Below are 15,794 nucleotides of genomic sequence, written 5' to 3'. Positions count from 1 at the left end.
AGAAAAAAGGACAAAGACTTTTTTAAAAGTTGCACAGAGGGACTCGGGGATGGGCATTCATCGAAATGTTTTTCATATTGTAATAAAAATATATTTGTAAATGTAATACATGCTTCTTCATAAGGTGCTTATTTTTTATTTCAGTTGTATGTTAGCAGGAATATTTTATTCTGGTGTTCCAAGTACAAAATTAGCAGCCATTACAAAATCAATTAATTTGAATAGTTGTTTTTTGGTTGGGATGCCTCAAGGAATTTCATTTTCTTGTTGCTCTTTTTTCTTAGCCGTATTGGTTGTGAAAAAATTAACTTTTTCCACTAAAGGCACAAGAATTTATTATCTTTTTGTTTGTCTTCCCAATTTTAGATGGAGGATTTCCAGATTTATGAAAAATACTGTCAAAATAAACCTCGATCTGAAAGTTTGTGGAGACAGTTTTCCGATTCTGTATTCTTTCAGGTATGCTTGAGCCTATAACATATTTGTGGGACAGGTTTTGTTTGTTTTTTCTAAACAGCATTTATATCAAGAACAAATAATAGAAATACTGATTTATGTACTCACAAAATTCAACTGTGATTACAGGAATGTCAAAGAAAACTTGATCACAAGCTCAGTTTGGACTCGTACTTACTGAAACCCGTTCAAAGAATAACCAAATACCAATTATTGCTAAAGGTATGTGTTATTAAACTATGACACCAAGCATATTTTATGCATTTGTTTTTTTTAAATGCTGCTTCTCTCGTTCTGCTGGAGAGATACCTAAAAGTTAGCAGACAGGTGTATAAATCAGCTTGGTCCCTTTCTCTTTCAACCAAAATGCTGCTAGTAGGTAGGGAAATGTTACCACAGAGACACCTCATGTAACTTATTTTGCCCTTATATTTCTGCTGAAGAGAAGATTGAAAAGTTGATTAGGGGAAATGGAAGGAGCAAGAAAGCTTTGCAGCAAAGAAAAGAATGTATCTGAAGTACTTGTTAATTGTCAGTTGTAGACACCTCATGCATATTACAGGAATGTGCCTTGCTGGATTCTGGGAAACACACTTAAGTGGGAACAGCGTATGGTATTTTTAGGATGGATGCCATTGTAATTCACTTAAACATGCTATACTGAGAGAGCAAAATGAGAGCAATGTACCGTTGCAACACATTAATTTTAAATTATTTTTTTTTTCTGTCTTTAAAGCTGGCTTGTTTTAAGAAATATTTCCCATGTAGACGCACGTTTCAATAATTTTATAGAGTGGCAGTTTGAAAAAAATTACCTTGGACCTAATTAACTCTTGAGTTAAAACTGAGTTGAAGTTAACTGCTTCAAAATTCAAAAGAATTAATTACATTAAACTTGTATGAAGAAAAGACTATTTGAAAAACTTTCAATTTAAAATACCTTTATTTCCTGCAGTCCATGAGTAAATGCTTCTCATATCTTGAAGTCTAGGGAATTCTGTGTGATCTTGCAGCTATATTTATCTGCATCAAACTGAAGGATGCAGCTTTACTAATAAGCGCTTTGGTGAAGGGATTCCTTTTTACGAGTGTAGTCAATGCTCAGTCCAGTATGTTTAAGTCTGTTATTATAATCTCAGTTGTCACCGTAATTCATATAGAGAAATTTGCCTGTTTTTACATTTGTTCGCTTCTAAAAAGTAATTAATGTAAAAAGTAACACATTTTTGGGGACTAGTTTGGGGTTTTGTTCACAATTATGATGAAAAACGTTTCTAAAGTTAGTCTTGTAAAATTCTTAGGTAGTATTTATAGAAGGTTTAGATGAATGATATCTATTTTGTTAATTAGCAGCAGAGAAATAAAACTTTAAAGTCTTCTGAGTTCCAAATAGTATTTAACCTACTAGAGTATAGCTTTGAAAACTTTAAACACTTAATTAGAAAACTTAAATTCAGTGTTAGGATTTGAATGTTCCTAGTTACTGCTGTTTCAAAACTAAGCATGTTGTCATTCCCTGCCTGCTTAGGAAATGCTGAAGTACAGTAAAAACTGTGCAGGAGCTGAAGATCTTCAGGAGGCATTAACTTCTATACTGGGTATTCTCAAAGCAGTTAATGATTCTATGCACCAGATAGCCATTACAGGCTACGATGTGAGTAACAGTATTTATTTTTCTTTCATTTGTTTTCATTTGTTCCTTTGACATATGTACAGCAGACCCCATACCGCGTATTAATGATGAGACGAGTGCTTTACAAAAGGTGCTACCTGAATTGTGTAATGAAAATAATGGGAAATGTATCTTGTTATATGTTTCTGAAGTTTTCCTGTCATGAATAATATTTTGATTCATCGACCCAAGTTTTCTTCCTTTGATGTACTTGACACCAAGTTAGAAACAGAAAATAATCATGAGGAACGTGGTTTAGCCTATTGCCAGATGGGAGTTACTATGTGTAAAACTACACCCAAAACTAATTAAAAAAAAAACCCAACCTTCTATGTAAGGTGCTTTGGAGCGGAGTTTTGAAAAAAAACCCAAACATGGATTGTGCCACCTGTTCTGTCTGTCTGGATCACTGTATCTTTGCTGCTGGTACTCTTGACTGTAAAATCCTACCTGAACAGTGCTGGGGAGAGAGAAAATCATGCATAAAAATCCTGCACTGACTTTATTTTTATTAAATTTCCAAAACCCAACACAAACATTGATCTGAGAGATTACTTGGAACAACAGAACTTGTAGTTCTGTTCAGAACGTGTGTTTTACACTGATGTTCTCTCTTTGCAGTTATAAATAATCACTTTTTTTTTTTGTTCCAGGGAAACCTGAATGAGCTGGGCAAGCTTTTAATGCAGGGATCCTTCAATGTCTGGACTGATCATAAAAAGGGTCACTCAAAGGTTAAAGATTTGGCGCGCTTCAAGCCAATGCAGCGACACCTCTTCCTTCATGAGAAAGCAGTGCTGTTCTGTAAAAAGCGAGAAGAAAATGGAGAGGGATATGAGAAAGCACCTTCCTACAGCTACAAACACTCCTTAAATGTAAGACACCAAGCAGTCCAGTAAGGTCACAATACTGAGAGTTTATCCTGCAGTAATACAACATTCTGTACTTTTGTCAGTGAAGATGTGTTATAGTTTTGCACTGGGAGCTTCACCCTTTCAGGCAGACGAAACTGGTGTTGCAGGTCTGTGTCACTTCACATTGCTGTCTGTTAGAGAGACTCAGTAGGAGAAGATTATCCTTTGAGAAAATACAAACCATATTAGTCTAGCTGAATGGCAGTTGCAATAATCACAGAAAATTAAATAATTAATAAAATGGGGTAATATAAAGTAGGTGTAAAATTTGGTGGACTGGATTTGACTCCTTGTGGGTCAGTCATAATTTAGTGTACGTAAACCGTTCTTCCCTCCAAAGTACTCAAGCTGACACCAAACACTAAATGTCTTGTATCCAACATGCAGATCGTGTTATTAGTTATTCTTTTTCTTGAGCAAATGTGGTTTTCCTTTTAAGAAATAGGGTACCAAAGAACACCAGTAGCCACCTGCTTCCATTGATGTCACAATTGCAGTTTGGTAGCTTCTCTTCTCTTTGCTTCCAGATGGCAGCAGTTGGAATAACAGAAAATGTCAAAGGTGATGCAAAAAAATTTGAAATCTGGTATAATGCAAGGGAAGAAGTTTACATCATACAGGTAAATAACATGCTACTACATTTGAGGGGGAAAAAAAGAGAGAGAGGGAAAAGGGGAACAGAGGGGAAGAAAGTCTAACCCTAAGATGATCTAGGTTTTGTTTCCTCTGTGATATTGCTAATAGGCAGTGATGAGGAAATGTAGAAGAAAAAAAGAGGTAGGGCAGTGACTACCCAAATCACCACCAAATTAATACAGTAATTTCTTAGTATATTTCAGCTGCAGAATGTTGTTGGAGGGGGGAAATAATATTTTACAATGTGGAGGATAGAAAGATTTCTCTGAGGCTGTGCTTTGGTATGCAGCTCTTCGTGTAATAAGTATTTTATGCTTGATGACTGATTGTATGTGTTTTTGGGAAGGCACCAACACCTGAAGTTAAAGCTACTTGGGTAAATGAAATAAGAAAAGTGCTGACAAGTCAACTGCAGGCATGCAGAGGTAAAGTATTTTGAATGTATGCATATTTTATTTTTAATCTCTTTTCTCTTTGAACTTCAAAACCTGTTCTGTATATCTTCACTGTAGAAATGAAAAGCTCAAAACACAAATCTATGTTAATAATTCTTTTTCTTTCCTTTATTACAGAAGCTAGTCAGCACAGGACACTAGAACACACACAGAGTTTACCTCTACCGACATCAACTTGCACAAGGTAAGTATGTTGTCAAATCAGTCTGGCTGTCTTATAAACATACTAATACAGGTAGTTTACAGTTCTTCATTACTCCTATCCCTAAAATATCACCTTTGTGGTTTAGGGGGGCAGGCTTAGGTCTCTTCCTTCTATAAAGGTGTAAAGCTTTAGTTTTATATCTCCAGAACTGTTAAACCAAGCAGCAGCAGCATGGGCTTTGCCAGTTGATAGAGAACAACGCAGAAAAGTCATTTTCTGCACCAGCCAAAATCCTGGTGGTATTATGTCTCTGTTTATTGAACAGCTAATTATATACTTTACACCCCACGTAAGAATTATGTGGAGCAGCCTTTTCCTTCCTTCTTTATTCTTTTCCTTCACATGGATTTTTTTTTTAATTTCTTTTCCAATGTCATCTTCATTCTCTTTTTTCATTTTTTTGCAGGGCCTTATCTTTCGACTGCCCCTTGTTCTTTTCCTCCAGTTTGGGGTTTTTTTTTACCAAGCGATGTGTTGATTCCTTCAGTGTCCCAGCTTCTTCTTTTCCTACTTTTTATCCTTCACCTTAGAAATCTGTATATTATTCTGCTCCCACCTGCTGTTCTGCCCTTCTCTGACACCTCTTTTTAATCCTCTGCTACTCACTTTTCTTTTCATGGTATGTGTGGTATATAGCCATGAGCCCATATTTCATATTTTAAGTCATTCCCATATGGTGTGTGCTCAAATATGTATCTGTAGCTCTCTGCCCTGCATATTTTATGCATCTACTTATCACATGGAGAGAATTTCTCAGATGTATAGTACCTCTGAGATGTCTTTCTCCATTCCATTCCAATTGGAGGTGCGATAGGAATCCAGCTGCAAAATCCAACCCGTGGTCTTTGTTTATCCCTCGCGTGTTCTTGTGTTAAGAACTTCTGACGGATAGAGTTTATTCTTTTGTTTTGTTTTGTTTTCTTTTTTCCGTTTTTTCCCCCTTAGTACATTCAGGCAGAAGCAGAATGTGTGGCTGTAAGTAAGAGTGAGTGGAAGTTGTCCTGAGCTGTCTTCTCAGTAGCTCCCGCTGCCACATGTGGTTGCAGTCAGTTAGGGCTTAGAGCAGTCTTTCTTTTAGGGCTTAGAGCAGTCTTTTTTTGAGGTTTAACAAGGCCAAATGCCGGGTCCTGCATTTGGGGCACAACAACCCTATGCAGTGCTACAGACTAGGAGAAGTCTGTCTAGAAAGCTGCCTGGAGGAGAGGGACCTGGGGGTGTTGGTTGACAGCCGACTGAATATGAGCCAGCAGTGTGCCCAGGTGGCCAAGAAGGCCAATGGCATCTTGGCTTGTATCAGAAACGGCGTGACCAGCAGGTCCAGGGAGGTTATCCTCCCTCTGTACTCGGCACTGGTGAGACCGCTCCTCGAATACTGTGTTCAGTTCTGGGCCCCTCGCCGCGGGAAGGATGTTGAGGCTCTGGAGAGAGTCCAGAGAAGAGCAACAAAGCTGGTGAAAGGGCTGGAGAACAGGCCTTATGAGGAGCGGCTGAGAGAGCTGGGGTTGTTTAGCCTGGAGAAGAGGAGGCTGAGGGGTGACCTCATTGCTCTCTACAACTACCTGAAAGGACGTTGTAGAGAGGAGGGTGCTGGCCTCTTCTCCCAAGTGACAGGGGACAGGACAAGAGGGAATGGCCTCAAGCTCCGCCAGGGGAGGTTTAGGCTAGACGTTAGGAAAAAATTCTTTACAGAAAGGGTCATTGGGCACTGGAACAGGCTGCCCAGGGAGGTGGTTGAGTCACCTTCCCTGGAGGTGTTTAAGGCACGGGTGGACGAGGTGCTGAGGGATATGGTTTAGTGTTTGGTAGGAACGGTTGGACTCGGTGATCCGGTGGGTCTCTTCCAACCTGGTTATTCTGTGATTCTGTGATTTATATGTGCTTATGGTCTTTCTATGCACAGTCACCAATGACTTCTTCAATCCTGGAAGGTATGATCTGGGAAGTGGCTAAGAAATGGTTTATATCCTGTTTATCTGTATTTAAAAGGCAACCCGTGACTGAAGGTCACCCCTGTTCAGACTCAAGTTTTCTGGAGATCGATTGATTGTCTTAATTTTCTTCCAATAAGCAGTCCCTCACGGAACCACAGCAGAAACACCAAAAAAATGGAGGAGAGAAAAGCTGATCTTGCAAGTCTAGAAGGTTATGGCACCACGGTAGCACCTAAGTACCCTGAGAAAGGCAAAGGTGAGTTTACACGTATGTATGGTTACCTTTAATTGCAAAGAGCATGCCTGCACTGCAAATGCACTGGCAGATCCACCAGCAGAGTAGCCACAGTAGCGTGGTATGGACAGGTCCAAAGCCACCTTGAATGAGGCGTAGCCAAAAAGAGTTGGTAGCTATGCATTATGAGGCACAGTAGGTCTTCTCTTAAAGCTGCTCAGCTAGTCAGGATTCTCTTCCTCTGGATAAATTTCTCAACATTACCTGTTCTTGAAGAGGTTTGGTTGGGTTTTTTTGTTGTTTTTTTTCTCTGTAATTTTGGCTCCCATCATGGGGATTATGTACTGAACCAATGGAAGCGCAAGCCCCTGCACAGTGAGAACTGGCCACTTGGTTTCTTCTCTTGTACCTGAACTTTCAGTCATCCTTTCTTATCCTAACATGCAGGTTCCCTGGCACGGCTGCAAATGACTTTTTGCCCTGATCTTTTCCTGGCCCTCTCCCCTTTCTTTCTTCTTTTCTTTCTGTCTCTCTCTTCCTTTGTAGATGACACTAGCTCTACCTCAGAATGCTCTGTACTGTCGAAAAAGAGCTTTACACTGCAGGGCTTTACTAACCTCAAAAGTCAGAAAGGTAATTTTTTTTTTTTAAAAAAAAAAAAATCTAGACTGGTTTCTGTCTAAGACTGTAATCAAAGTGTCACTATGTATGTGTGTAGTGTAGCAGCATTTCAGTGTACACACTAGCTTGTTCTCCTAAGATCAAGCTAATTTCCTGAGACACTGACCCTGACAGGGAGATTCCAAGAGAAACTGGCTCCAAAGTGGGAGGGGGAGATGCAGCTGAAAAAAGTGGAGCTGTTAGAGATGCAAGGGAAGAATGCAATTTCCAATGTCTCCAGTCTCACTGTTGAGGAAGGTGTTTAGAGTGCCCTATTCCTATAGGAAAACCAGAGGAAGGAAGTTGTTAGATTGGACACCTGGCCTGCTTCTAGCTTCAGTGGATCTGCCCCAAATGCACTTGTACTTGGCAAAAAGGAATCAAGGTTTTCTAGACTATTTCTGTATTGGCATCCTTGCTAACAGAACTCCCAAAGCATGTCTACAGCAGAATGTATCAGAATGTTGTTTTTCAGGATACAAAAAAAAAAAAAAAATAATTTCTATAGGTTTCCAGAAACAGTCTTCACTTTTTTTTTTTTTTCTAAAACAGGCAATACCAGTCTCAGACCTTTCTTGCTTCCTCCTGCCAAGTAATTGCACTGGTTCATTCACTTCTTGCTTTGAACAGCTGTCTCTGGACAGTTTGAATTGCACTAAGATGCTGGCAATTGTTCAACAGCATGATTTTTTTTTTTCTAAGCATCTTTTCAGAATGCCTTTTAAAAACCTGATTACCTTTGAGTTCTTTCTGGAGAGACTCTAGGGCTGTGTATCTAATGCTAATGAGGTGAGCACTAATGTCCCATGCTTGCCTTGACAGAAACACCAGCTTCTTCTGCTAAAAGCCAGACATTGCCAATGATCCTTCTTACAGGACCAGGTATTGCTGTAGCACTAGATTTATATAAAAATGATTGCTTAATTTGGTAATGTTTGTCTAAAATGAATATTGATTTTATTTGATGTCTAGTTCATTTAGAAAATTTTACATATACTTTCATCTATTACTTAAAAATAAATTTGTCAATTTATCTTCAAATAACTACATGTAAATAATAAATTCCTTCTGCTCTAATTGACCAATGGCAACTAGAATTAGAGCGATTACAGAAATCCACTTGTTTACATGGGAAAACTCAAAGGTATTTAGCATGCAATCCACCTATTCTCTTTTTTCCAGTTCTTCAATATATCTCTTCTGTGTTTTTTGCCTATTCATCCTCCTGCAGCTTCTCCTACCAGTCCTGACAAAAAAGCTAAACGGCATGAAGTAGTGAGTGACCCAACTCCTTTTGGTTTAAGAGGTATAGTGATACCACTTCCTGTGCTCCACAAATATCCATGTATCCCTCCTGTAATATGTTACATCAGGGCACTGGGAATACCTGTGTGATGTTATTGTGTGTCAGAGTATTGATATCGGCAGAGTTTGTCCAAGTGGGTCTGTTGGCTTTTCTATATACTGGCTTTGATAGCACAAATGGTTGAAGTTTTACGTTGGTATCAAATAAAGTGGCATATTGCTAACTAGTTTTTAGGAGATGGCAGCGGGAAAGGGATTTTCTGCTGAGGAAATAACCAGAATGGAATTCCAGGGGCATCCAGTTGCTGTGCAACACATGGTTTTTCCAGTTAGCATCCTCCTGTAATTGTGCTCCCTGTGGAAAGGATTTAACTTTTAAAAAAGACAGAAAAAAACCCAAACCTGAAACTCACGTACTTTAGTCAGAGCAGGGATCACCACTGTCATGTGGAATTTCCATTTTAGTTCTGTGTTTATTACTGTAGTCACAGTCATACTCTTTAAGTGATAGCGGCAACATTTCCACACTGTGAATTCCAGATGATTTAACTGGAGCACTTGTAGCAATTTGCCTCCTATTCTCCCAACCCACGGCTAAGCAAATTATAGGAAAAGCATTTCTGTTAAATCATAGAGTCATGGAATGGGTTGGGTTGGGAGGGACCTCAAAGATGAACCAGTTCCAAACCTCCCACTAGATCAGGCTTCTCAAGGCCCCATCCAACCTGGCTATCCAGGGATGGGACATCCATGACTTCTCTGGGCAACCCAAGTTCTACTGCCTCACCACACTAGTAGTGTAGAACTTCTTCCTTATATCTAATATAAATCTAACTTCTTTCAGTTTAAAACCATTACTCCATGTCCTATCACTACGTGCCCTCGTCAAAAGTCTCTCTGCAGCTTTCCTGTAGCCCCCTGTAAGTACTAAAAGGCTGCAGTAAGGTCCCCAGAGCCTTCTCTCCTTTAGACTGAACAAACACAACTCTCTCAGCCTGTCTTTGGTGATCCAGCCCTCTGAACATCTTCGTAGTCTTCCTCTGGACTCATTCCAATCCCTGTTCTTCCTGTGCTGAGGTTCCAGAGCTGGACACTGTACTCCAGGTGAGATCTCATGAGGGTTCAGTAGAGGGGGCAGAGTCACCTCCCTTGACCTGCTGGCCATGCTTCTTTTGATGCAGCCCAGGATACGTCTGGCCTTCTGGGATGCAAGTACATATTGCCAGCTCCCCTCCAGCTTTTCATCTGCCAGCACCCTACGTCCTTCTCAGTAGGGCAGCTCTCAATTCCTTCATCCCCCAACCTGTATTGATGCTGGGGATTGTTGGATTCTCATAACAGACTTTTCTGGTTTGCTGTCCTGTCCAGCAGCTTCTCACTAAATCAAGTAAATTAATTTAAAACAGCTAGTAACTCACCTTTCTGTCTTGCACCTTCTGATCTCTTTTCTGACACTCTAGTTCTCATTCCCTGACTCAGAGGGATAAGCTCACCCAGGCCTTTTGGGATGAAACTGCACTAGGTGATGGTCATACTTTTCTGATGCGGAGTGCATTACCCTCACTCATTTCCTTTCACTGCTACATCCCTCAGACTTGCATCACAGTGAGCTCAGGGAAAGAGAGTTGGTGACAGAATCACATCTTGCAGATAGATCCCATCTCTATGAAGAAACCTGTGGGCCCATTTCTGAGGAGAAGCAGTTAATGAATTCTTGGTTTTCCTGAAACCATCAAATCTAAACCCATTTCCGCGTAATGTTGTCTTTTCTCAGGACTGTCTACTGTTTTCTTACCTTTCCTGCCTTTATAGGGAGCTTTGATTGTCACACTGGGCAGAACACACACGTGTACGTGAATGTGTGCCCATAGTCAGCTACTATGAATGTGACCATAGTAACTGCTTCCCCTCCCAACCCAGGATTGGATGGGCTTTCATAAGGACTTGTAAGGTCTTGTGTCAGCTTTTAGGAGTAATAGGAGTACTGTTGCTATAGCAGGATCAGGCAGATCTGTTCTTATCCACATCTGCACAATATAAGAAAGAGAGAGGCTGAGGAACAAGAGCTGTTACCCAAAATGTTCTAGATGAGCAGGCCAGTGAGCATGACACTATAGGCAGAGCAATTACAGTGATTTTGATTTCTTTTTCTTTTGTGCATCTCATTGGTTCTGTTTGTAATGAGAGCTTGGAACAACTGGGAGAACCCAGGTTTTCTTTAGTTGCATTGTTTTTAACTTGGAAATAATGGAGAGGGTTTCGGTTGTGTCCTACAAACCAACTGTAAGCTGTGAGCTTCCAAGGAAACTTACGTGGAATACAGCAGGCATTTATTGCTCACTTTCTTCACAGATGGAAGTTTATACTTAACCCTGGGCAGGGTCAAATTGGTCCGTACTTCTAACCTTGTGCAGGTCATTGAGCAGTGCAGGCAAGGTGAAAACCCAATTCATTTGATGTGCTCTGGGTGTGATTTCTTTCTGTAATTCTTAAATTGCTTTGGCTTTACTCTGACAATGCTCAGGTTTTTTCCTAACACACTTTTATGACTAGCTGTGTGACAAATGCCTCGGAAGCAGTGAAGAGCAAAAATGCTAGTGTTCTCTCAACTTAAGCAATCATTACATAGAAGTTGCGGGGGGAGGTGTTCTTCCTTTTATTCTTTTCATTGTTACATTGTTGTTACCCTTTGGCTTGTACCAAAATATTACTTAGAAATATTTATTTGTCTTTTATCATGACTTCTTTTCGTTATAAGCTTGACACATTTATTAGCAGCCGCAGACCTCAGTGAAAAGGACCCTGCTAGTAAAACTTACTGTAGTTTTATTTGGAAAGGGGTTTTGTGCACTTTGGATATGATTCAGCCTTGTAAAAAAAAAAAAAAAAAAAAAAGGAAATGCTTCACCCTGAGAAAGAAAAAGGAACACTTGGTGATAAATGACAGACGGGAGATTGTTCTTGTGGTGTTTAGTGCAGACACTTACCACCAAGATAATGCAGTGTGATTAGGTAAGCCTTGTGCCTGAATAACCCTAACTAATAAGCTGCTCGTCAGATGTAGTACTGTAGCTTGTGTTGAATTTCTCTAAGTGCTCAACAGTTTGAACAAAGCAACGTGCATCCATCCCTTGTTCCAGCAAGCTCGTTAGGTTGCTTTGATTGACAGCCCTGTGTGTTCATCCTCTTCCCGTAGATTGTATGTTCTTACCTTCTACCTCTTCCCAAGAAAAAAAGAGTACCTATCTATCATTCATCTTTGTATAAGGGAGATGCAGTTTCATTTTAGTTGAGAATTTGTATTCTTTCCATCTGTTTCCCTCTGTATAAATCCAAAGGGCCAAATTCACTGGTGTGCATTGCCACAACTCTGCTTACTCTGATGGAAATGAACCAACTTTTGCCAGCTCTGATTTTCACCTAGTGCTTGTAATAGCTTCCCCATGTAGGGTTTTCCTCCTGTTTGTTGGTCACTTAAGAGCTTTTCAGTGAGAAGAACATTTCTCCCAGTGGCTCACTGCTGCAAAGTTAACCGTGGGCTGTTTGTTCCCAAAGGCTGGGCTAAAACATCTCATTCACTTGATGTATCTGAAGAAAATGATGGCTGGTCTAGTGCTGAAGATCCGCTGAATTCATCGGATGCAGAGGAAGAAGGAGGAGGGGGCGAGATGAAGCTGGTAATCAGAGACGCTTTCCTCTTGAGCTAAACAAATGTTACTGATGTGTTGTGTGTGGCAGTATGCAGGAATGATTTTGAAGTTAGCAGGAAGGAGATTGTTTACCTTGAAATCCTCAGCTGGGCAAAATACCTAGGGGAATGGAAAATATCCCTTTCTCTTAAATCAGCATTGTCTTTGTACCTTGGGAAGATCCGTCTGCGCTCTAATGTACCTGCAGACAAGTGGGACCATGACTGTTAATGCTGTGGTACAGCTATCAAGCAATGACATGTTCAGCTACCATGTCAACAGCCTTCCACACATACATATCACTAATTTGGCAGTTTAGTTTTGGTTAGATTTTTAATTTTTAGAGATATGAATTAATTTTTTGTAATGGAAACATTTCACTGAATGCTTTTCAGGGTGTGAGAATTCATGTACTGATTTTGCATGTAAACTGAACAGCAAATTTTTACTGCCTCTCACTATGCATATTTACAGTCTTCAGCATGTATGTGCATGAGAAAGAAGGAGAAAGTACTCTTAATACCATAACAAAAGCTGCAACGTACCTTAAAGTACTCAATAGAAATAATTTGTTTGTTTTTCCTCTGTGTGCATTTAGACTCCTGGTAAATATACAGTTGTGACTGATTATGAGAAAGGAGTTGCTGAAGAATTTACAATGAAAAGTGGAGATCTAGTTCAACTGATTCGTGAAGGGGAGGATGGACTTTGGTACGCAGATCTGTGTTTGGAAATTTTTATACGCAGAACTGTGTTTGGAAGGCAGATGTCTAGGGTAAAACTTTCAAAGGCATCAAATAAAGGAATTTGACTTTTGTTTTTCATATTTTAGGTATGTCAAGAACCTCAGCACTGGTAGAGAAGGTTGGATCCCAGCAAATAATCTGCTGATGCTCATAGGAAGTTCAAAATCAGCTCAATCTTTAAGCAGCTCTGGTAAGCTATTTATTATGGAGGAGATGATTGTTTCTCTGAAAATACCTATTATGAAAGGAAGTTGTGGAAAAACCCCAACCATATCAAATTTTCTTATGTGTTTGTGTTTGTTTTTTTTTTCTTTCCTAGAATCAGGCACTGCCTCCAGCACTTTGAGCACGTCATCAAGTTGCAGTGATAGTTGCAATGCCAGCAGCACCAGTTTCTCGGACATTAAGGGCTAACATTAAATTTTCTTCACACTTCTGTGGAAGGTAAACCCAGAGTCTGTCATTTTGTGGCAGAGCTCTGGATATTGGACTCAAACTGAGAACCACCAGTTCTGTGTTGCCAACTTCGAGTATTTTCGCTGGTGATTTTTAACAGGTTCTCCCAGAAGATCCCAATGAAAAGTGCACGGAATGTGAAGTTGTAAATAAAAGTTAAGCGATTGGAAATAGGGTCTCGTAGAGGCTTCTGCTCTGAAGTCTGAAGCTGCAGATCTGTTTACATATTGTCAGTTTTCTGCAGAACTGCACCATTTTGTAACAGCCAGGACCTGAATGTGAGCAAACAAAATGTGCGGAGTGCTAAATCCTTATTGTAAACTAATAACACAGCAATCATTGTACAGGATAGGTATGAAGAATATAAATCCAAGTTTACAATTTCTCCTCCCCAAAAAACCCTTTCTCCAAGGATGCACCTTGGTCAATGCATTGAATGAGACTCTTGCCGCAACCAGGAAGGAGGTTTGATCCAGCCTTTTCTCTTCTCTTGGGTCTTCAGGATACTCCTTTACTCTCTAAAGACTGGGAAGCAGAAATGACTAATTTGCTGACCACAACAGCATCAAAAGAAAATATTATTTTATCCTTTCCAACCTTTTAATAACGTGGGCAATGGAATAGCTGTTTTCTGAGATATTTTGGCCTCACAACAAATTCTTCACCAAGATCACTTGAGTTTACATAGCCTTGGCAATTTAGTAGTATCTTTTTCCTTACACGGGTGCACAATGAAACACAAATGTTCTTATTCACTAAATGATTTCTTAATTGTAATTGCATGGTTACCTTCAGCTCTCACAGTTAACATGGAATTACGGGTAAAGGAAACTATTGTGGCTGCTCTGTAGGTCAAGAGCCTTCCTTCAGACATACCTATGAGGGCTAGAAACCAGGTGTAATTTTAGTCAATAGCGTTTGTTGCAGTTTTATTCAAGGAGAAATAAACCACAGCATAATTTTTCTATAAAAGGGGAAGGAAAAAATCTTTATTAGACAAGTTAGATTTATGCTACAGACAAGTATTTTAATTTTTTTAAAGGAAGGGTAATGCTAAACTTGCCACTTTTCTAACTATGATGTAAGCCAATGTTGTAAATTTTCAACTTGTCAGATGTTCTTTGCACTTCATCCTTACAAACAGTACAAAACTGTGCGTGTATGGAATGCTGTATTCATTCCTGTCCATCTTTCAAATATTTTAGCTTACATGAAAATAGTTTTTTAACCGATTCATATACCATATTACTTAAAACTAATGTGGACATGAAGAGTAATTTTTCAGAAGCCCTAAGCACAGCAAATTATGTCAACGAGAACTGCTGTTAATCATCAGACCCTCTGATGGCTGAGCCCTGAAGTCTATCTTTATGCCATAAATTTAGATTTTAGGGGCTGCAGCTTAGGAAACTCAAAGGACAAATATTCTGAAGAATTATGTTACTCCTGAGTTGCAAAAGCAACTGCCCCAGATGCAATCAAAATGCAGCTGACCATGGTCAGTACAAATAGAAACATATATATACACACACATATATGTGCATATGTATGTGCCTGTATGTGTATATATATGTGTGTGTAGATATGTATATGTGTGTAGATATAATGTATCAATGTAAAAGATGTATTTATAGTCTTCATGCTGCTGAATGTGTCACTTTACAATTCATAAATACTTAGGTTTCTTGCAATACTCCAGTATAAATGCTGATCAGGGTTTTACTTCAGGCATTTTTCCCAAAGCAGAAGTCCTCTGATCTTTTTTGTTAATTATCCCATATAGTATTGTGCTGACCAGGAATATTTAGTCTGATATTTAACAATGGAATGGCAACATGAGATTCAGCTTATCTTCATATATGTAAGTTATTTTGTAAATTATCTGTAACATAATTTACTTATATATTGCTGTCATTGCTGGGATGAGACTGTCCTTTCATTTTTCACTGCAGCCTCATTTGTGTTATTTCAATGGTTTTCTCCACATCATTGCACTTTAATTCAACCCATTTCAGCATTTCCTTTTTTACTGCTGGTGTGAATTAGAAGTTCAAAGTCAGAGGTCTCTATTGTAATTATAAAAATTTGAATAAATTTCAGCGCTTCTTGCTGAATGCCTTTATACAGACATGCTCTGTGTTTTATTTTGTCTTGGCCGTAAGAGCTGCTCGTGTGTTTCATAAGAAAACAGAGGTAGGTTGAAAGATTCGGGATAGAAAACCAGGTCTGTCTGGATGTTGCCAGCCTAGAAAGCAACATGTTTGTCAGGATCCATGTGTTCAAACCTTTTGCTACTCATGCTGGACTGTCTTGGAAAAACACCATTTTACCCCTATTGTCCTGTCTTACCCGATACTGGGAATTTAAACATGCCTGCAGGTTAAGGATAAAAATGAAAGCAAGTGCCAGGTAACCAGACTTATTCTCCCACACA

General features: G+C 39.4%; 1 protein-coding gene across 16 annotated transcripts in view; it reads left to right on the top strand.

The window, feature by feature from the left end:
- Nucleotides 1–15,490, top strand: part of MCF2L (MCF.2 cell line derived transforming sequence like) — a 155,752-nt gene extending 140,262 nt beyond the window's left edge. For 6 of the 16 annotated variants that reach the window (XM_069877734.1, XM_069877742.1, XM_069877764.1 and 3 more), the window contains exons 19-33: nucleotides 367–459; nucleotides 586–678; nucleotides 1,985–2,110; nucleotides 2,782–3,003; nucleotides 3,570–3,662; nucleotides 4,025–4,103; nucleotides 4,251–4,317; nucleotides 6,407–6,525; nucleotides 7,051–7,137; nucleotides 7,987–8,046; nucleotides 8,396–8,470; nucleotides 12,025–12,146; nucleotides 12,757–12,869; nucleotides 12,991–13,094; nucleotides 13,224–15,490. In XM_069877734.1, coding sequence (XP_069733835.1) covers nucleotides 367–459; nucleotides 586–678; nucleotides 1,985–2,110; nucleotides 2,782–3,003; nucleotides 3,570–3,662; nucleotides 4,025–4,103; nucleotides 4,251–4,317; nucleotides 6,407–6,525; nucleotides 7,051–7,137; nucleotides 7,987–8,046; nucleotides 8,396–8,470; nucleotides 12,025–12,146; nucleotides 12,757–12,869; nucleotides 12,991–13,094; nucleotides 13,224–13,318 — 1,548 coding nt within the window. In that variant the 3' untranslated portion in view covers nucleotides 13,319–15,490. Of the gene's footprint in view, nucleotides 1–366; nucleotides 460–585; nucleotides 679–1,984; nucleotides 2,111–2,781; nucleotides 3,004–3,569; nucleotides 3,663–4,024; nucleotides 4,104–4,250; nucleotides 4,318–6,406; nucleotides 6,526–7,050; nucleotides 7,138–7,986; nucleotides 8,047–8,346; nucleotides 8,471–12,024; nucleotides 12,147–12,756; nucleotides 12,870–12,990; nucleotides 13,095–13,223 lie in introns of those variants that run through there. The other 10 variants (XM_069877817.1, XM_069877833.1, XM_069877825.1 and 7 more) reach the window with 8 other exon arrangements.
- Nucleotides 15,491–15,794: the final 304 nt, after the last annotated feature.

Source organism: Phaenicophaeus curvirostris, chromosome 1, assembly GCF_032191515.1.
Source record: "Phaenicophaeus curvirostris isolate KB17595 chromosome 1, BPBGC_Pcur_1.0, whole genome shotgun sequence".
NCBI classification, from domain to species: Eukaryota; Metazoa; Chordata; class Aves; order Cuculiformes; family Cuculidae; genus Phaenicophaeus; species Phaenicophaeus curvirostris.
The sequence above is the reverse complement of the archived record's forward strand: the minus strand, read 5'-3'. Positions and strand labels throughout refer to the sequence as shown.